At 37.7% G+C, this 22672-nt stretch overlaps 2 protein-coding genes across 5 annotated transcripts; both read left to right on the forward strand.

Moving 5' to 3' along the window:
* Positions 1 to 1101: 1101 nt before the first annotated feature.
* Positions 1102 to 19071, forward strand: xpnpep2 (X-prolyl aminopeptidase (aminopeptidase P) 2, membrane-bound). 4 transcript variants are annotated; one of them, XM_077577730.1, is made up of 23 exons: positions 1102 to 1228; positions 1577 to 1638; positions 2301 to 2411; positions 2485 to 2548; positions 2880 to 2984; positions 4580 to 4666; positions 4802 to 4945; positions 5760 to 5861; positions 5931 to 6012; positions 6936 to 7137; positions 8319 to 8408; positions 8515 to 8624; positions 8705 to 8782; positions 9023 to 9094; positions 9182 to 9242; positions 9419 to 9488; positions 9584 to 9688; positions 10837 to 10896; positions 10983 to 11059; positions 11146 to 11235; positions 15253 to 15370; positions 17398 to 17493; positions 18944 to 19071. In XM_077577730.1, the coding sequence occupies exons 1-22, from the start codon at positions 1171 to 1173 to the stop codon at positions 17466 to 17468; spliced, it is 2019 nt and encodes a 672-aa protein (XP_077433856.1). In that variant the 5' UTR covers positions 1102 to 1170; the 3' UTR covers positions 17469 to 17493; positions 18944 to 19071. The 4 variants fall into 4 exon arrangements, 2 of the variants coding, with proteins under 2 accessions (XP_077433856.1, XP_077433855.1); XR_013295530.1 differs by lacking the exon at positions 18944 to 19071 and having other exon boundaries at positions 15192 to 15370; positions 17398 to 17484; XM_077577729.1 differs by lacking the exons at positions 15253 to 15370; positions 17398 to 17493; positions 18944 to 19071 and adding an exon at positions 11629 to 12106.
* Positions 19072 to 19170: 99 nt separating this feature from the next.
* sash3 (SAM and SH3 domain containing 3) lies at positions 19171 to 22185 on the forward strand. Its single transcript, XM_077577734.1, has 5 exons — positions 19171 to 19581; positions 19653 to 19810; positions 19892 to 20104; positions 20321 to 20465; positions 21630 to 22185. The coding sequence occupies exons 1-5, from the start codon at positions 19527 to 19529 to the stop codon at positions 21875 to 21877; spliced, it is 819 nt and encodes a 272-aa protein (XP_077433860.1). The 5' UTR covers positions 19171 to 19526; the 3' UTR covers positions 21878 to 22185.
* The last annotated feature ends 487 nt before the right edge of the window (positions 22186 to 22672 follow it).

The following is a 22672-nucleotide window of genomic DNA, read 5'->3' on the forward strand; positions in this document are numbered from 1 at the left end:
CAAATTGACTCTGTTCACAATGTAAACGTGTATTAGCAAGTAAATGTCTTAATGTAAGTGTTTTAGGTCGTTTATGTGCATTGGGGTTAATATTACCTGTACTATTTGAACTATATGTATAATTATAATTAGCATTGTATAGACGAGACATTTAAAATAAAATGACTGACCAAGCACATTTCTTCGTTACTGCTCTCATGTACCAAAACACAATACTGGGGGGGGGGGGGGGTTACAATATTGTGAGTTTTTATACAGCATTGTGAGCTTTTTATTAATATCGCCAACCCCCCGACAACATCATAATAATGTTGTATCATGATTCGTTACGTTTGGATATTGTTACATTCCTAACATCACACCTGTGACACACATGACCTGTGCTTGCAAACAGTATGGATTCCCTCACAAAAGTTTTTATTCTATTTTTTATTTGATTGAATATTGAAAATTACAAACACTCATAGAGGATAATACAAATTTGGTAACAATATGTAAACTAAAATACATCTATTATTATATAAAATAAATACACAAAAAGGGGTTCACACATAGAAACTTGCAATTTGCATTCATATACAGAGTAGCATAAACAAGGAGTGAAAATCAAAACAATAAGAACTAAGCAAAATCAGCACTTATTTTCCACACAAATTCATTTTTTTTCTTCTTCTTTTTTTAAATCTAGGGTCAGACCAGGACGCACTGCCAACTGCTGGGGGAACTTATCTTGCACTGTATGTTCAAAGCAAGTATTAAAATTCATTTTTTGTAACATTTTTGAAAACAACACCTGGGGTCAAGCAACTTTATGAATTTAAGATGGCATGAAAGTGTGATGTCACACCTTTTTTTTTTTACACAATTTTAGTAACAGAGTGCAATAGCAATAAAAATAAATGAATGCAGATCACATGATAGCTGTCAGGGGACAAGTGAATTGAGACAGGCGGAGGAAGAAGAGTAGGAAGGGAAGTGGATGAGATAAGGAGAGAGAGAGAGAGAGAGAGAGAGAGAGAGAGAGAGAGAGAGAGAGAGAGGGAGGCAGGGAAGGGGAGCCGCATACAGTACGTACACTTCACTTCGCACCACAAACTCACATTGACTGAACGCTCAACGGCGCACCTGCTCCAGTCAGGCCCGACCCACCTCAGCCCACCCGCTGTGTGGATGTGCTTCAGAGGCAAGATGCTCTCCATGTTGGCTCTGCTTTTGATGGTCTTGACAGGTAAATTGGAAGAAGAAAAAAAAGTTGTTCTGTTTTGTCCTCATTGATGTGATTCTTGCTTGGTTGGCTCACATTTAAGACACAATGACAGTTGTTGTTAATTCTTGAAAAAATATATATGGTGGTCAGTTTTCAGTAGAGAAAACTTATTCTTACCTGCTCTCCAATTCCGGTGCATAAAAATGGATCAACAGCAGTACATTATTGAATTTGACTGCACTTCATTTTGTGATTTATTGGCTTTGCTTGTCTAAGAGGTCCTTCCAGTGTTCGTGTCCAACTTGGTACTAAACAAAAAGTGCTGACAGAACGCTTTGGGCAACTTTTCAAGGTCTCTTCTCATTTCAGGAAACGTCAACGGAGTGGCTTTGTTTGAGGCCACCGAGAGGAACTGTACCTTGTCCCCGCCGGTGAGCTCTGCACGGCAAGAATGACTTTGTTGTTACCTTTTATTTCGTATTACAAAAGCTCATTTATTCAAATTTGTCATTGCAAAAAATATTTTATTTGTCCTATTTTATTTCATAATTTTTTAAAATATTTTTTGCATATTTTTTGGAATAAATATTGTTAAATAAATCTGTTTGCTGTTTTTGAGTTGCAAGAATGTTAAATTCCATCAAATACAGAAATATTTTTTATTAAATTTTATTTTTTTTATTCTTGAATGATTTTATTATTATGATTATTATTATTATTATTATTGAATTGGCAGCATGGTGATTGAGTGGTTTGCACGTCTGCCTCACTATTCAGGGGTTGTGCATTCAAATCTGGGCTCCAGCCTTCCTTTGTTAATTTATTATTTTTTTTTTTTTAAAGATCATAAATTACATAATTACATTTAAAATGTTCGTAATGTGTAATCATTTATAATAATAAGCTCGAGTCTATAAATGCTCAGAAAGATAAGTACTATTGTTGTTATTGTGACACGTGGTGCAATAGTTAAATGATAAATGATTACAATGTGAGATACAGGAAAGACTGAGTCAGCAGTTATTCGTGTTATTAAATCTGTCTTTTACTGTCAATGTGTGCGTGTGTGTGTGTGTGTGTGTGTGTGTGTCAGTACCTCCCGAGCACAACTGTGAACAGCAGTCTCCAGTTGCGCGAGTTGCGAGAACACATGCTCGTCTCCAACATCTCGGCCTACATTATCCCGGGCACGGACGCCCACATGGTACCGCAGTTGTCAATCACCATGAAATGCATTTCCTGTTTGTGTGATGATTAACAGTGTGTCTGTGTGTTAGAGTGAATATATCGGACCGCGTGACGCAAGGATGGCCTTCATGACGGGTTTTACAGGCTCTGCAGGTAGCAGCCTCCTCCTCCTCCTCCTCCTCCTCCTCCTCCTCATCCTCATCTTTTTCTTCGTCCTTCCAATGACTCAACATCCCACATCTGAGCTACTTTCATCCTCCTCCCCCTCACTAAATGAAAAATGATGATTTACGCAGGATTAATTATCCCACAGCTTCGGCAAACTCACTTTATCTTTCCGTGTGGAATAGAGAGATTTAAAAAATGGTAACAGTGAAGCCTCACATTATGAGATTCCTTCAACCTTCCCGTGTCCCCGCTTGCTACATTAGCACTGCGGTGCATTCACTGGCATCTGTAATTTAATGCTCCCGCCTGTCTGCAGGCACGGCCGTGGTCACGCCGGGCAAAGCGGCGCTGTGGACGGACAGCCGCTACTGGGTCCAAGCGGAGAGACAGATGGACTGCAACTGGGAGCTGCAAAAAGACGGTGGGTCTCAAAATGATCTCAATGGATGACCCTTGACCTACAACTGAGACCAAGATGTAGCTTCATCCAGCACAGGGTGTCTTGAATCCCAGTAGGGGACAGTGAAATGTTGAGAGTCTGAAGACATCCTGAATCACAATGTGTTGTTCAGTGTCAGACAACTTGATCTCTTTTATGTCTTGGGGCTGCTTTGCTACATCCGGTCACAGCGTCTCATGACTATGAAATGCAAAATGTGCAGTTCTGCCGCCGGTCCTCCTACTGAATAATGCTAATATTTTTTGGCAGCATTAATCCTTTTTTAATTACAAAAAATAATTTATGCAGCTGCATGCTACTGATGGTACGATGATATATTTGATACATCGGCTGGATGGAATAACGTTGTGCATGTTAGAGCGACACACCAATTTCAATGTAAAACCGGATGTGTTACAGGCTAGCCATATCATTTCTGTAGAGTAAATTTGACTCTAAACTGAGTCTATTTTGTTCCACTCTAAAAAGAGTAACATTTACACCTAGAAGAGAGTAATTCTCGGGTGGTATTTCATCGAGAGTCTGACCAATGGGTCGACCGCAGCTTACCACATCTGGGTCTGCCGGTGGTCAGTAACTCCCATGAGTCGCTTGTTACTTTCTGCTTTGCTCTCGCAAGCTTTTACTAGCTTTTTTTTTAACTAGCTCCTCCCGATAGCCGCTCTTGTTAGTTGCTCCGGCTAATTCCAGCTAGCTCGGAATTTCAGCGTCGCTCGCCGGACTTTACAACGGCTGGCAAATCGCCGTCGGTAGGCTTGCGTAATGTGGTCACTCTGATCCACCGTAGTGTGTGTGCTCCTGCGATGTTCTAATGCTATGACCTATGCTTTGACCACTTGATGGCACTAGGAATCGCTGAATGTCCCTGTAAATAAAGTAAGTACAATTTTGTCAAAATCTCTCCTTGCAAAATTTACTGAGAATTTCTGAGTGAAAAATCTCTAGTTTTTTCATGTGATAGGCAAATACTTTTAGCCCTCTTGAATGGGACCAAATAGACTCAGTTTAAAGTAAAATTTACTCCACATAATTTACTGAATACGTACTATAGCTCTAGTACTTTAGGGGAAATCAGGATAATGTTCAAACGTCCATGATAGAGCCAAAGCAATACTTCAAAATCAAACAGGACTATGGAATTGCAAGTTACAAATTGAGAGAATATGCAGAGATATACTGTAGTTTGATTGCAGACATTATAAAAGAACAACAATTTCAGGTAAATGTCTTAATACTTTTAAATAGAGATGGGCGAGTACCGACACCAGGTATCGGTCTCAGGCCGATTCCTGGAAATATTTCGAGGTATTTGTACTTGGGAAATTAGAAATGAAAATGATAGAAAATTGCCATCAAATTCATGTGATTTTATCTGCGATTACTCAAGAGTTGTTGTGATTGTATCAGTCTGGAAAAAAAAAGTGGTATCGAACATTACGTAGAGAAGCTTTGTGGCAGCCATTGTGATTATGAAATCGGACCTTAATCGATTGCTTTAAAGACAAAGTGCTGTGAATCATCAATAACGGTGCTATGTCAACTGTGTCGTTCCACAGTGTCCATAAGCAGCATAGCCGAGTGGCTCATCTCAGACGTACCCAATGGCGGCCAGATTGGCTTTGATCCGTTCCTCTTCTCTCTCAGTGAGTCTTTATCACCGCCTCCGTCAGTCCTGGTTAACATCACCGGAGGCCGCTGACGCCAGTTTGACAGACGGACGATTCCCTCGTGATTGATTAGCCTCAGAGTGCTTAATCGCCTGCCATTTGCTCCATTAGAAACGCAGGAAGACTACGCAATGAGTCTGGAGTCCAGCAATCGGAGTCTCAAGTCGATGCCTGGCAACCTGGTGGACCAAGTGTGGAAGGACAGACCTCCCATATCGCCTGATAGTCTCATCCGCCTGCCCGACAGAGTCATACGTGCGTTTCCCTCCTTACCTGGGTGCCGATAAATAAATACATTTTACGATGTGGCGTGGCCATAAACAACCTGGTGATGTATTTATGGTTGACAGATTTAATGCCGACTTTGGGGGGACGGACAAGGAAGGAAGTTATTTCGCCCAATAGCCTCATTTAGCCTTTAAGGTCACATGTAGGTAATGGAACAAATGGAGAGCATCATAAATCGAATGTTTGTGCACGCGTTAGACAGCATACCTGGATAAGGACACTCAGTACGAATATGATGCATTATTGCTGGGATTTTAATGCCTGAGCAAATTTGCACATAATATCAAAAAAAGCATCATGTGGTTTGGACATTTTTTAATCTTTTTCGATCTTTCATCCTGGCTTGCGTGTGTTGCTCTGCAGGAACACTTCTTGTGAAAAAAATCCTGCATAAGCTGCAAACAGAAATACGGCAAGAATTGACTGTAATTTATTATATAAAGAGGGCCATGGCCCCGCCTGGGGTGTTTCAGTAAGGAAGCAAAAAACGTACATGGGCGAGATTTTCAGCTAATAGTTATAGGATAGGTTCGACAGAAAAACATAGAGTAGATGAATTTTAAAGTTAGCATGGGATTTCTTCATGTTTTTCCTCCCAAATTCCAAATTCAGGCATGTTTTGTTTATTAAAGACTCTAAATTGTCAATGCATATGTTTGTTTATGTGCCCTGTGATGACCCGATTGAATCTTATGCAGTAAGCTGAGATCGGCTCCAGCTCAAAAGAATAAATGCAAGATTATTCATCATAACTGTTAACGTAATATAATGTCGTCCACAGAACGGTCCTGGCAGATGAAAGTGGAACAAATCCGAAATCAGATGAAGGAGAATCCTTATCAGCCCACAGCTCTCCTGTTGTCAGCACTTGATGAGACAGCATGTAAGTCTACCGCATCTTACGTACAGACTACAAAGTTCATATACATAACTTGCATTTGTCATTTTCAAGGGCTGTTTAATATGCGCGGCAATGACATCCCATACAACCCTTTCTTCTACTCATACACGCTGCTGACCATGGACGAGATCTGGTACATTTTTATTGATCCTCATGAGAGGCCATCAAGGATAAAATTCAGGGTTACCTCTCATACGTACTACTAAAATGCTCTCTCACATAACTGAAATCCCCTCAAACTACAAATGAAATATGCACTCACATGATCACACTTTTGTGATACTGTGTCAAGAAATACAAAAAAAAAAAAGATTAATGATTAACGATGAAGGATATCCTCAGGTAATTTCATTTAATATTCTCTGAAATACACATTTCAGTAGTGTGTGAGAAGTCTCAGTAGTGTCTCAGAATGTTTGAGTTTTGGTTTTGGTTTCAATTTTGTGTGTGAGAGCATTTCAGTAGTGCGTGAGACAGCATTTCAGTTTTCAGAGAATGTTTCAGATGTGTGTGAGAGCATTTTACGTTGCATGTGAGTCAGCATTTTATTGTATGTGTGAGAGGGTTTATGAGAGTATATCATTTTTCAATTGGCTATGGCAGCAACTCAATATTGTGCATGACAGTGTTTCAGTAGTGCTTGTTGGGACATTTCAGTAGTTTGTGTGACAACGTTTCAGGAGGATTTGTGTGAGGGTTTCAGTAGGAGACGTGAGAGTAACTTTTAAGTTTTGCGTGTGACAGCATTTCAGTAGTGTTTCAGTCATGTTTGTGACATTTTAGTAGTGTGCATGAGAGTTTTAGTATATGAATTAGATTGGGTTCCAGTTGTGTGTGAGTGTTTCAGTAGTGCTTATCAGTGTTTCAGTTGTGTGGAGTCTTTTATTTGGCTGTGAGAGTGTTTCACTAGTGTATGGGAGTGAAACGTTTTTCAGTTGTGTGGCTGAAAGCATTTCAGAAGTGCATGTGTGAGAGGTAATCCTGAATTATGTCTCTGCTGGACCCTGATGGTTTACTTTGTGTGATCATCATCTTCACTCACAACATGTTTGTCAGGCTCTTTTTGCACACAGAAAGGGTGACAGAAGAGCTTAGGGTGTACCTGAACGCCTCATGCAGTGGGCCGTTGTGCGTGCAGCTGAAAAGCTACGACGCCATCTTGGACCACCTCAAGGAGTACGTGAGGCGGCCGGGGGTCAAAGTGTGGATTGGCACCGAGTACACCAACTATGCACTTTATGAGGTCATAAAATCGCAGGTATGGCACTTATATTGCATTCTTGATGAACAATTTACATGATATGCTAAATGGACAAAAGTATTTGGACAACTGGGGAAAAGAATCTGAAAGTGTGACTGTGGAAATTCAACCTGAAAGAAAAGCAGGCTGCACTACTGGTTAGCACGTCTGTCTGTGGGTTCGAGTTTCGGCTCCAACTCATTACTGAAATACCCTCACACATTACTCATTACTGAAATACTCTCATACAATATACTGAACATCCGTCACCGACATTAACCATATTGAAATTCAGCCGATATAATAAACCGAAATGCTCTCACACATTACTGAAATGCTCTCATATAATATAATAAAACACTCTCACACATGCTCTGATACAATATACTGACATCTCTCATCTAACATACTAAAATGCTATGAAGTAATAAACTGAAATGCTCTCATATATACGTCAAGGGGAGCTTGCTCCGCACAGCTCAATAGAGATAGACTCAACTAGTAATAGTGGTGTCAGGAAGAGGAGAATGAGCTAATTTATTAAACATACATGTTTCGCCTCTCAGGGTGTCATCAGGCTGCTAATGAGCTACTCATTTATTTACTTCAGCCACTAATAAGCTACTAATTTAGTAGTGCTGTGGATCAGTGCTTATTGAAATGCTCTCATTTAATATAATGAAAGGTGTCACATGTTATACTGAAAATGAAATCATATGATAAAATGAAATGGTCTCACACTGAACTATGATACCAACCTCAAATGCTCTCACACCTAATGATGTCATATAAAACGCTGAAATATTATAACAAACTGAAATGCTCTCACACAACATACTGAAATGGTAAGATATAGCTAACTGAAATGCTCTCAACATAGGGAGGCAGCTTTTGAATATTTTGGTATTAGGTAATTTTGTTTTTGTTTTTTGTTTTTTTTCCCCCGCCATTGCTCAACCTTCAAACTTAGATATTGAGTTACTCTATGAAGACATGAATGCTGGTTTTGAGCAAAATCCAATTTAATTCTTGATTTTTGGCGTGTGCTTCACACTTACACTGCAGACTTTGACTGGTATTTGATGGAGGTATTGCTAAAATATGATATGATATGATACAGTATGAACCGTTTGTTACCCGTATTCTTTCACCTCCTTGTGTGATTTCATTTGTCTAAATTTATATTTACTAACTTGTAGGACAAACTTTTGAGCAGCTCTTACTCTCTTGTGCTGACCACCAAAGCTGTGAAAGATGACACTGAGCAGCGCATCTTGAGGGATGCTCACGTATGTCGTACACACACAAATACATGCCTAAGTTACTGTTACTGGGCTGCAATTTGGTTGGATAGGAACCAGGCTAGCATTATTATTTTATTATTTTGCGTTCCAGGTGAGAGATGCCGTAGCTGTCATGCAGCTCCTCATGTGGTTGGAGAAGGCGGTGCCAACAGGAAAGGAGTCGGAGCTGAGCGCCTCTGCGTATGTCAACCACTGTCGCAGGTCAGTCTCAACATTGTACGTACAAAATCACAATAGAATCGGAAAACTTTAATATATAAAAAGGAAATGAACATTTTCAGCAAACAAAAGGACAGCAGGGGACCGAGCTTTGAGACCATCTCGGCAAGTGGACCTAATGCTGCACTGGCACATTACAGGTAAATATAATTTGGTCATGTGTAAGTACAGTCCAGTGGTGCTTTGAGATACGGGCTTCATTTGGTCCATGAACACACTTGTGTTTCAAATCATCTTTTCCCATTGAGTAATACCATTCTTATATTTCAGCCTCGAGAAAAATTTGCTACTTTGTTCATCTAATAAAGCTAAATAGAGTCATAGTCACTCCATGCTAAATGCTAATTTCAGTGCTGATTTGTTGTCTTTTCATACTGTAGCCCAACAGTAGAAAGCAACAGGAAGCTGACGGTGGACGAGATGTACCTGGTGGACTCCGGTGGCCAGTATCTGTGCGTAACAACACACACACACACACACACACACACACACGTCACTTGTGGTTGACTTGGTGTCATGACTTCTTTTCACGCTGTCAGAGACGGGACAACCGACATCACTCGGACGGTCCATTGGGGGTCCCCCACAGCTATGCAAAAGGTAACACTGTGCATCTGATACATAGTCATATAGTGAGTCACTGCCACCGTATCAAAGCAAAAAAAGTGACAGTCAGTCACTCGTATCTCAAGGCACCACTTTATAGGAAGTTACCTTCCATGTTGGCACTTTTGTAATGTGAAAATAACTAACGTTGACTTATGTCTATTTTCAAGGAGGCCTACACCAGAGTGCTTATGGGAAATATCGAAATATCTAGAACCATATTTCCTTCAGGGACCAGAGGTGGGTAATGTTCATTCAGAAGTCTGAGTGTAACACTAGATGGCGATATTGGACTGTTGCTGTGTTTGAGTGATAAGCTTGTGGTCCGTCCCCAGGTGCCAACATGGAGATGCTGGGCCGCAGAGCTTTGTGGGAAGTGGGTCTCAACTACGGCCATGGCACAGGACACGGGGTTGGCAATTATTTCGGGGTTCATGAGTGTACGCCATTTAAAAAAAACATTTTTGTCTCGTACTTTTTTACACTAAGGACCGCCTAAGTACCAAAAAAATAGTTTGTAGAACTAAAATGAATATTTATTATTTTAAGCCACTGTAACATTGTACACAGTTTTAACTCAGCGCTTAAACAAGGGAAAATTAAAATAAATAAATAACTGTACTTAAATGGTTCAGTTCAAATGTATTGTACATGAAAGTTAAATTCAAATTTAAAACTAAACTGCTTTTAAAGATTCAGATGGGGGGAAAGGTTTAAATGTTTAACTTTTTAATATTAATTATTTTACTTCATTGTATTTTCATTTTATTCTGTTTTGATTTTTATTCTTATTTGCATATTTTAGTCTTTATTCTATAATACAAACACAATAATACAATAACTAATTACTAATATATTGAATTCCTTTTTTTTGCCTCATTTCATATTTTATATATTTTTTTAAGATTTCTTATTTTTTATTCCAATTATTAAATTTTTATTTTATTAGAATAATCAATTTAATAAATACGAATGTGGTATATATTAGACAAGTTTTTATATTTTGTATTTCTTATTTGCATGTTTTTATTTTATTTTATAAATAATACACTTAAAAATTTATACATTTTAGTATTTTTGTCTAGTTCTACGTAATCTATTTTCTTAGTTTTTTTATTTAATGTAATTATCTAATATAATTTAATGTACAATACAATAATACACCTAATAAATACTAAAACATTGGACTATTTCTATCCAGTGTTATATTTGGTTGATTTTTTTCTTATTTGTATTGTTAGTTTAAAATAATAATAATAATAATAATAATAGTGCACATTTTATAAATACTAGTAGTAGTACAGTACTCTACCTTTTTTATAGTTTGTATTTGACTCATTAAGACTGATTATTTTTATTAATTTATTTAAATATTATTTTTATTTCTATTTTTATACTTTTATTTATTATGATTGATAATCTCAATAAATATTAATATACTTTACTATCGTTTCCTAGTTTTGTATTTTGGAAGTTCCTAGTTTCATTATATTTTTTATTCCACTTATTTATGTTCCCCCTTATTCGTACACACTGTTTTATATTTAAAAATGCAGTTCATAAATATTCATCTACTTTGCTACTTTAGGGCCTGTTGGTTTTCAGAGTTACAACATTCCATTTAGAGAAGGCATGTTCACATCTATAGGTGAGACTTTTTGTTAGATCATTTGCATGATTTTAATGAAAATTCAATTCATATTACACAAATTTCTGTTCTGATTTTGTCCACAGAACCTGGATATTACAAGGATAACGACTTTGGGATTCGCATTGAAGACGTTGCAGTGGTTGTGCCATACCATACAAATGTATTTAAGCCAAGTCATTATTGATCATTCAGTCATTTTCTATTAAAAAGTGTCGTATGGTAATTGACGCTCTCCTTCCCCTGCAGTATGGTCATAACTACTTGACGTTTGACACTGTGTCCTTGGTTCCATATGACAGGAAGTTGATTGATATCACTCTTCTCAGCCCAGTCCAGGTAATTGTACGCTAATGAGAATAAATAAATCTTTCAGTAGCTGCTAGTTTATACAGTAGTAATATTATGTTATGTCACAAGCTTCATGTCAATTTCTTGTTTCAAAGATGCATGATGTTTCTGTAAGAGTGCTGTTTTTCTCTTCAACCCCACCTTTCTTTTTTCTCTCCAACTGAAAGATGAAAGTGATCTTTGTCAAAAACAAACCATCTCTTACGTCATTTGTAAAAAAAATAAAAAAAATAAAAATTACTACATCTCAATAAATTATAATATATAAATATTCCCACAGAGCAAAAGTGGTTCTAGTAATGATTCATGAGGAACACCAGATGCCACTTTGGCGATCATGAGCTACTGTTTTAGAAAATGCTTTTTTCACTCTCACTCCAGCTGCAGTGGTTGAACAAATACTACGAGACCATTCGGAGGTTAATGGGTCCCGAGTTGGACCGTCAGGGCCTCCATGAAGAGAAGAGCTGGATGCTGAGGCACACAAAACCCCTTGTCCAGTCCGGATCATTTTCATATGTCCACTCCTCTTCACCCACCCTGGTCACTTTGGCTGTGGCTGTGTTGTACAATGTTGCACTCTAAAAATGTACTGTATATCAGGGGGAAACGCTGACATTTGTGCACTGGCATTTTTGTTCCAAGTTTTAGAATGATCTTTTGTGTAATTTTGATGCTTTTAAACTATTTATGTAATCATACTGCCTAACTTATTTGATTTTGATTTGTTGTCATCTTTGAAGCAAACATTTGAAACTCGGTTCCTTTTGTTTATTCAACAACAATATCTATACATTATTGGTACCCTACTATGAAACTGCAGATCCTTTAATTAAACTAGAATGTGTTTCACTTGCAATTGGATTCATTCTTACTGATTCTACCGAGAAGAAGTACAGTGGTGCCATGAGATACATGAGATACTTATTTACAAATGTATGGGGCCATTGTTGTGCGTATTTTGATCCACGAATATGTCAAAATAATTTGTATCCGTAACTAAAGTCACAAATGTGTAACGAGAATCCACAAATGTGTGACTGAAGTCACAAATGTGTGATAAAAATCTGCAAATGCGTACACTGATTTGTATGCGTGAACAAATAGTTGAATGTCCCCGGCCCCCGAAAGACAAGAAAACAAACAAAAACAAATGGCTATAGCCTAGATTGCAGCCAACAACGTAAAATATTATTGACCCTAGCGTCCCCTAGTGGACACAAAGGTGTTGTATTTGCAAATCGCCCGGTGTTTGTTTACAGGTCAGATGTATACGTATACGAGTTCAACTATTTGTTTACGCATACAAATCAGTGTACGCGATACAAATTCTTTTTACCAATTTGTGGGACAAAATACGCATTTGTAAATATTTTTGCCACAATAATGACCCCATACAAATGTTTTTTTATATATTGAAAAACAGAAAGAAAGAAAAAAATTTAAAAAAAAAACATAAAAATTATTATTTTATAAAACAGGGAAAAATTACTCAGAAAAACTGAAAAAAAATATTCAGAAAAACAGAGGGAAATGTTTGGGTTTTTTTTGAAACAGAAAAAAAATTATAAAAAAAAACAGGGAAAAAAATATTCGAAAAAACAACGCTCGCCCAAAAAAAATTGTCAGAAGAACAGGACTTTTTTTTTTTCAAGTGAATGCAATACGCTTCCGTACTAGATAGCTGCAAATTCACCTAACTTCACAACAAGCAGCAGTTTGGCAAATGGTGAACAATTCCTCAAAAAATAGGTTTTAAGCATTTTATTGCCACTCTCAGTTAAGGTTTCTGGTCAAAGTAAACAAATAGCATTACACCATTGTGTATATTAAATTACTAATAAAATATCACAAGATTTTGCTGTGATAATTTTTCCACACGGGCTGTTCCACACACATTCAGGCACAAATACTACAGTACTGTAGAACGTGTGGATGATAACCCTGAAAAGGCAAAAATAATACCTGCACCTCCCATGCATATATCTTGCTATAGGGTCCGGAATGCAAACTACAATAATAAGCATTCTGCTAATCCATTTCTGGCAATGCCCATTCAAACAGACCATTATTATCGTTGTCAAGGCAAAGCTTTTGATAATGCTCTTGGATTCAATCTCATGATGTTGTGCAGGTGTGCTGTACCTAATAATGTGGCCAGTGTTGACATTGTTTTCAGAGAATACAACAGGAGGTGTAGTTCATCTGTTTCCGTGACGTGCCAATGAAATGTGAATTTTGGTTCTACAGCGAGCTGAAGTGGCATAAGAGGAAGCCGAAATAGGGCATCCTCTCTTCGTGCGGTTTGCAAACACGCCAAAATAACAAGCTAGACGTGGCTTTTGCTCTACTTCCTTCTCTGCTTTTACTATTGTACGTCTGCTACGAAGGGAAAACACATTAACACAAGATTTGTCACCATTTTTGTTTCAAGTTTTGCAAGATAACGTACTAACTTGTCATAATTTAGTAGCAAACTGAACATGTACTATTATATATACAGTTAGATAACTATGAAATCAACTAGAGATGATAAACATTATTGGAAAGAACCATTTTTGGGGTTGAAAATGTTATTCAGTGAAATAGGGAGCTTTTCAATTCTTGAAATTAAAACATATAAAATGTATTAAAATGCCGATGTATGTAATCATTTGGAGCTGTGCTATTTGAGTTAAGTTTTTTTTTTCTTTAAAAATAATCGACTTATACTCTAAAAGTTGATGATTTTATATCATTTGAATTTACTATGAACCGTGGGCAATATTTTATTTTGAAATGGCTTGGTCAGAACCATCAAAAAGCCCAAAACGGGTCACAATACAGCGTAGGGGTAGAAAAAAATAAATATATAATTTGGAACACAGTCTTGTTTTCCTGGTTTTACTTTGGTGCTCCACTGTTGTTTTGTAAAAAAAAAAAAAAAAAAGGGTCCTCCTTCGGACGTGCTGACAAATAGTCACAGCTGAGGAAAATCCGCTGAAAAAGCACAAAGTGGCCAGATGAGCAACAGCTTTAAAAAGCGCAAGCGTGATTCACATGTGCTGAAGAAGGAAAATAATGTGGCAACAGTATGCATCAAGAAGTGCATTGTACTGTAGAATATGCAAAGCTTTCATGTTGTTGTTGTTTTTTTTAAATTACTCCAGTTGTGCCTTGAGATACGAGTGACCTGACTTCAAGTTTTTCAAGATGTGATCCATTTTTGTTGTTGTTGTTGACTTGCAAGCACAAACTCGATACGAATTCTGTGTGGTTGCAGGTGAGTCCATTCATGTCACCGCCAGCAGTAATTTCGAAGATTTAATTAGTAAATATTCTTCAAAAAAAGAAACCTTTTTTTTTTGTCTCAGCCGAAGGTTACTACTGCGTATTTAAATCAACCACAAAGCTTCTGCTACCTTAATACAGGTAATATAGATTACATTGTGAAACTTAATAGGCACATGGGATAACAGCTAGCATGTATGTGGCGGTGCTGGTACCCTTTCAGTACAGCACCGCCACATCGACAGATTTAGACAATAGACAAAAAGAACGACTTATAGTAGTGACATCCTGAGAAGCTAGGAGAGGAGCTGAGTCTCCAATACAGTAGATCCGTGTGACTGTCCTATACTGACCCCAGGTGACCATCGTGTGCAAACCAGAATGAACTTACATTGAAAGAGAAAGTGAGACAAAAGCTGTTTAATTGTCTTTAGCTCTAATTATAATTTTGTATTTTTTTTTTTATTAAGTAAGATACTATAGAGTGATATTTGTCTCAAAGCGCAATGTTATATTAATGTTTTGTCTTTGCTGAGGCTAGATAAATGCAATTATGGTCCAAATGGCTTTTATTGCGCATTGAAGAACTGACAGCACAATGAAATGTGCAGTAGTGTTGTTTTTTTTTGCCATGCAGCCATGTGACTTCCCCTTAACGTGTGCTCTTGTTTCAGCAGCGGGGGAGTGCACCTCTCGTTGTCTCATCTCTTTTCACATCTTTCCTCTCAACCCCAGAGACGAGGACAGAAACCTTCACTCAATTTTTACAAGTCGCCTGCACGCCGTCGACGACAAAATGTTGAGGCGAAAACCTTCCAACGCTTCGGAGAAGGAGCAGGTGCAAAAGAAGAAGGTGAGAAAAGCCTTTTTGTCACAATGCTTTTACATGTGAGGGGATATAAGCAGAAATATTTTCTTACCTTAAATAGTACACAACTTGTAATAAATTGCATTATCACATTTGAACACATAGAGGAGTTTTAGAACACTTCTTTTTTTTTTTGCCCACTAAGTCTGCATATGTTGGAGCAAACCTTTGTGGTTAAGATGAGCTCACCAATACGCCCGCACACACACACACACATGGATACTCTAACCGCTTGAAGATGTTAGCGCATGAGAAAAAAATATCTAGCTCCTCTCTTCTGCTTGGGTGAATCATAGCAGAAGTTGTTTGAGTAAAAAAATATATATATATATCAGCAATGCCTCATGTTGCATCCTCATCGGTGCAGACGACCAGTCGACTGGAGTTGGATTAACACATTCAATTGTTCTAATTTTTGTATTAATTAATTTGTGACATTTTCCCCAAGTTATGTTTTGTTTTGTTTTTAATTTTTTATAATCAACATGGTTGTCATGATTTAATGCTACTGTCCAATTCATTGTGTTGCACCTTCTGGTGTGCTCGCATTTGCCACCAGGAGGCAGTACTGTATTATACAGTAATGCAGACACAAGCAAAGAAGAGTACTGCTTCTGCTACTAATAATAATAATAATCATCATCATCATTATCATCATCATCATAATACTTCTTCTACGATTACTTTAAGTGACTCTGTAAAATATGTCATTTTCATAGAGGATAAAGAATATATGTCTGTAAATAATGTTTTATTATCTGCCTACATGTGTTGCTCCACCATGTGTGCTCAAATCCCTTGCTTCTAAAACCATGCCTACGCTACCTGTTAGCTTGTCAATGGCGTTTGACATGGTTGGTTAGCATTTAGCTAAGCGTACTTAAAGTTTTGTAGTTGTTTAACTCATTTACTACCATTGACGGCTATAAACGTTAAAAATTCATTAGAACTATTTCTATTAGTTTTTTTTAAAAATCCCCACTTTTGTTAAGAGTATGAAAACCCAGAAAAAAATGTATTGTACATTTAGAATAGATATAAAATGTGTGTTTAATCGTGAGTTAACTAGTCATGTGATTAATTACAATTTTAAAAAATGTATCGCCTAACTAGATGATTGTTAAAAAATTAGGGACGTCAGGAGATTTAAAATTTTTAATCGTAATTAATCGCGTGACTTCAATAGTTAACTCACGATTAATCCCAATTTTTATATCTGTTCTAAATGTACAATAAAAAAAATCTAGGTTTTCATACTCTTGTTAACAAAAGTAGAAAAAAAAGTTAACTAATAGAAATAGTTAAAATGATTTTTTTACGTTTATAACCGTCAATGGCAGTAAATGAGTTAAAAGACACATGTAAAATGTAATTCTCTTGAATCGAGTTCAAAGCCACCACACAGTGCTATTATCTGCAGGCACCACGGTACATGATTACTGTAATGGCCTTGGATGTGGGAAAGGAGAGCCATATTTGTCAATGCACATATCAGCCATTTATTGTCAGGAGAAGAGTAAAACTTATCAACACAATGCATCGAAGCTGCTGTCAGCCACAGCTCACACCCACACTCACACACGCAATTGATGACATCAGACACCAGGCCCCACCTCTTACAGGCACATAGTGTTTTCTATACAATTTATGCTTACAATTATTTCATGCTCCAATCCATTTACAACTTGTTTAAAATTGTTTTAATAACTTTAAATGTTTTTAAAGTGTATGGGAGGGAAAAGGTATATTTTGAATGTGTTTTATGGTCTCTCCACATAGCAGCAAGTGTGTCAGAGGTTGTTTGGGGTTTTGACCTCTTTAACAGAAAAATGCAGACATCATCATGCAAGTCATGACACTGCAGTGAAATTTTCACACATTTGGGGAGATTATAAGAAGAGGTGGGTGTTGCGGTGTGAGTGTGTATGTACGCCTTTAATCTTTTCTGATCGCGTTCACATCGATGACAGTAAATGCTGATGTAAATAAAAAGTAAATGTGTTTGTTTACAGCTGTCGCTGCAGAGGTCGAGCAGCTTCAAGGACTTCATGAAGCCCAAGGTCACCTCACCCGTCACACCTGATAAGGAGTTTGTCCTCGATGAGACTGTGAGTAGGCCTCAATTGAATCATTTTGTGTCACGCCTGATGATGATCGCCCATGACGCACAATACTCGGATTACAGAACTGCATTGGATTTTGCAGGTGCACCTATAGCGAAGTGTAACTTTAATCACTGCTTGAGTAAAAAGTGGAACTGCTGCTGTTCCTCCAAGCATTTCATAAACACAGGTCATAAACAAGCCTGAGAGTTGCAGAAGTGCAAAACTTCCTGATGCGGCACACCATAGTTCATTGGAAGTCAATACTAATGATTTTTCTGCAATCAAGAGCTTTGTGCATAGAGTGCAGACAGGATGTCTTTTGCATGGCGAGAGGCAGTCAGGCAAAGAGCCGCAACAGTCTGTCAGTCCAAAGACGTTTCACTTCGTTTTTCCTGATAAGCACATAGAATTATTATGTTGGCCATGTTGTCATTGAAAATAAATCATTTCAGCATATTAGAACTAGAATAAGATAACTCTGTTTTTTTCAAATGTGTACTAGTCTAGATGAAGGTTTAGATTTGGCACTTTTCCAGAAAAGCACTGGACCATTTCCGAGATTGGTGCGCCCGTGATACCAGACAGATGACGAAGTTCAGAAATTGACTGAAGGCTCAAAATGTAGCTACCAGTGCAAGTAAATGTTCATGTAATTGAAAATTAGAGATAGGCGAGAACCAATACCAGGTATCACTATCAGGCAGATACCGGCCTTTTTAAGGCCTTGTGGAGGATGCCGATACTAGACACTGATATTTCCAACATCGAGTAAAAGTCTTCCTTAGCAGTAGTAGGCGCCAGTTTGATACATCTGCGAATGATCAAATGTGCCAGAAATTTTATGAATTTTATATCAAAATACTAGCAATATCGGTGCTTTATATCGGTGAGTTCTCAAAAAAAAAAGTTGTATGAATATTATTATGGCTGAAGTATTGATAGGTCTGACGGACATTTAATCTTGGGCCACAATAGCACAACCCCCCCCCCCCCCCCCACACACTTTAAAAAAAAAATATCCCAGTCTGTTTCTTTTCTTTGAGGCAATTCAAATGATACTGACCAGGTTGCAACCAGTGAAACTCAAGATGTCAGAATGCCAAAATCTGAGGAAAACCTTAAAAACCTGTAAAAACAAAAAACAAAACAAAACACAAGTCACCAGAAAAAGCTGTTAATGCAGAACAAATCATCAATATAATGTGTTTCTGTATTTCAGCAAGAAACTCAAACCTTACACAATGTACAAATATTGTTGTTTTCATATTATGTTGCAGTGTGGGAGGATTTTTTTTATTTTTATGTTTTATTAATTTTTCCTTTCGGACACATTATTACAGGTTCCATCGATCACATCATATCATTTGCAACATTGACATCCGAAAGAAGGGCTGATGGGTAGAAGCCATGGCTTATTAGTAAAGTTCACGGTTAAACATTTGTGCCATCTCAGGTGGAAGGGAGCGTCGCAGATGGAGGGAAAAGCGGTGGCAACCTGAGCAAGAAGTGGCGCAACGTCATCTCCCGCACGTTGACCCGCAAAACCTCCAAGATGGTGCAGAAGGTTCTGGCTGAGGGAGGGGTAAAAAAAAAAAAATTAAACTCTGTACACTTCGTAATAAGTCACTGTGTCAATGTATTAGAGGTGAAAGGAGTTACTGGTCCTATTTGATAAATGTTTCCATCTGGTGGTGAAACATATGTACTGCATGCTGAAATTCCCCCCTTTTTTTTCTTTAAAAAAAATAATAAATTACATATTTAAAAAGTAGGCTACTTCATATTTATATTTTATTATAACTAAATCATAATATTTACTACTAAATATTTTTCACATTCATTCACTTCTTACACACACATTTTAAATGTTTTTATGAAAATTTTATTTATTGTATATTTTTATTTAATTTCTTTATTTTAATTTTTTTTATGTTAAAGCATCAAACTTGACACCACGTTGGTTTCTGCCTCTTCAGGGGGAGAGCAGTGAGGAACTATCCCCAGTCTCCCCCAACTGGGGAGGCCAGAGGACATCAATGTGCTCCACAGGCTCCGAAGACACCAGTCATGTCACCTGCCCCTTTTCTGGCAGTAAGACTTCCTCACCATTGACCCTCTTTGCCATCAAGCATCCTGGTCCAAACGTGTCCTTCCTCTATCAGACAGCGACAGACAGAGCCTTGACAGCGGTTACTGTCAGAGGGACAGCATGAAACTAGAGGAGAATTTGGCCTCATTCAACGGACCCTTCTGTGGCCGCGCGGTGGCGCACACTGACTTCACTCCCAGTCCTTACGATGTGGAGTCCCTGAAACTTCAGGTGAGCCTTCCAGATGACATGACTCAGCATACTTAGCTACTTTCTAGTATGTATCATGATTGTGCTTGCTCCCTCCTCCAGAAAGGAGACATCATCCACATCATCGAGAAGCCTCCCGTGGGCACTTGGACGGGAAAACTCAACCACAAGGTGGGCTCCTTTAAGTTCATCTACGTCAATCTCCTGCCCAACGAAAGCCCCCCGGCCAGGCGAAGACGTTGTGACAGCAAAACCAACAAAAACAAGTCCAAACCATCCACACTGGAGGAGGTCCTGGACTGCATCGGTCTGATGGTGCGAAGCCTACTCGTTAGTTTTGCGTCTGTCCATTCCTATCCATGGCATCATCTATAGGCCAACAAATACATCAGCTTATCATTAGCCACAAGCTAGTTGTTCAAAACAATATACTGTCTAGTGTCTACCTCAGCTGAGTCCGTTCTAAAACAAATTTGATTGGTTGCCTGATGTGAGTGTGTGACACTGAGAAATGATCTGCATCCATTCCAGGAGTTGTCTTCCTTGCTGTCCATGCATGGATTTCAGAACCTGGATGACTTTACAGGCCTGAAGGAGTCTCACCTCAATGAGCTGAACATCACAGACCCGGATCAACGCGCCAAGATCCTGAGTGCTGCCGACCTGCTCCGAGACTGTAGGTTTAACGATCCTCCTAAATGTCTGTCTATTCAACTGATTTAACCGAACTCTAAAGGAGACATGCTGTATGCGCATTTTTCACAATCTAAAACAGTTTCTATGCGTCTTCGTAATTACTTTACAAATCCACAAAGTTCGAGCACACTTAGGTATTAAAAAGTCAATTTTCCATCATATCTTTTAAAAAAGGCAGTCAGTAAGTCATCTTGTATTCCTGACACAAGAAGTGCGCCTGTAGGGAGGCTTTTATGCCACCATCCGACTTCTTTGCCTCAGCGACATAAAAACTTTTTACTGCTCGCTTACACAGACACTCACTCGCATGTTCAGTCATCTTGATATTTGAGCTCATCTTGTCTCACAGAGACTTTTTCTTTTTCTTTTTCTTCACACTAAACCCAAGGTAGCTGCGAAATGAAATCAACAGCGGCAACTTTTGCCATCCATACTATAAAAAACTTTGATTGATCAAACCCAGCATAAGGTGTTGGAAAATTAAGTTGTGATATCGGCAGAAAAACTCACAAGTTACAAGTTAAAATGTATTATGAAATGTGTTATAAAATGTTATGAGAATAAATTATTCTAATGCACCATTTTGAGAAAAAGTCATAACATTACCAGACAAAATGTTACAAGTCAAAATGGGATGAAAATAATAAAGTAAATACATTTACTTAATTAATTAATTAAGTATTTCATTAATTAATTAATAATAATAATAATAATAAAGTCCAAATTTTATGAAGTAAAAGTCCTTAAATTGACAGAAAATGTCACACAAAAGAATATGTTGTAAAATCTAGTCACAATGTTCTGAGAAAAGATTTCTACAGTTATAAAACTAAACTCCTCCCCCCTAAAAAATTTGGTCATATTATCACAATAGCATTGCAAAGTTATTAAGGAAAAACAAGTTTTAACATCCAAACATTTCCAAAATAACTCATAGGCCTATAGTTACAACAATAAAGTTGTAATACTAGGAGGAAAAAGTTTTATTAAAATAAAAGCATGTTTTTGTGCGTGGGTTAAAAGTGAATTTGTTAAATCATTCATTCATTAGTTAATTAGTTGTCATTTTATTTTTAAAATTACAACAAAAAGCTAAAAACATGTTTAGAAATCCTGTACTTAACACATATAAATGATTTTGCAGCTGAAGATGAATCCAGTGCTGAGGAGAAGGAAGAGGAGGCTGAGGACAGACCCAAGGAGGACGCCAAGGAGCCGAGGGATTCGGGTTGTTTTGAGAGCTCGGAGCAGCTTGATGTGAGGCCTGACGAGGCCAAACGGGAAGAGGAGCGTCAGAATGTCCAGTCGAAAACCAGCAAGGAGACGGAAGAGAAGATGATTGACGATGTCCAACAACAAATGCAAGAACTGAGTATGCAAGAAGCATGTTGAAGGCTCCAGATTGAGTTATGTCAATATTTTTATTGTGGTCCTGGAGTTTTGGGACGGAAGCATTGAGAGATTTGTGTTGTGACACATACACAATCAACTCTCTATCCAAATCTGCTGTACTTTTGTAAACACAAACTGTTTGGACTGCTTCCTAGAAAGTGGCCTTTTTAAATTGGCATTATCGTTTTGTTTTGTGAAAAATGAATTTTACTTTTCAGTAGTTTTTTCTTTATACTTGCATTCTGTGATGTATTACTTCTGTGTGTGCTGTAAATAGTTTATGAATAAAGTCAGAGAATTTTCTGCAATGTTTCCCATTTTCAGTCAATTCATTCATGATAATATTTATAAAATGAAAAATTTACTTTAAATGATATTCTCTTGTCAATTGTTTCACATAATGATTAATGATTAAAATGTTGTCTGACAATGCTAATTGAACATAAAATTATTTACGGAATTTGAACTGAAAAGTATACATATTACGGAAGATAGAAAAACAGAATCGTTATATCCAAAAATACAAAGTAAGAACAGAGAGCAGGGCTTGATGGTGAAGACAAAAATACAAAGTAACCACAGAGAGCAAGGCTGGATGCAGATGGCCTCGTTCAAAAGAACTTGAAGAAGAAACCAGGACAAAGAAACCTCGATGTGCTGGCAAATGTGTCACTGAGCAACTCCTGCTATGGAACATGCTCAACTCTATTTGACAGAATAAATACCTATATGACAAAATAAAGCCTGTATCCCTCTAAGGGGTGAACGTTTGTGACGCTAATCAATGTTATTTTT

The sequence above is a fragment of the Vanacampus margaritifer genome, chromosome 10 (assembly GCF_051991255.1).
Source record: "Vanacampus margaritifer isolate UIUO_Vmar chromosome 10, RoL_Vmar_1.0, whole genome shotgun sequence".
Taxonomy (NCBI): Eukaryota; Metazoa; Chordata; class Actinopteri; order Syngnathiformes; family Syngnathidae; genus Vanacampus; species Vanacampus margaritifer.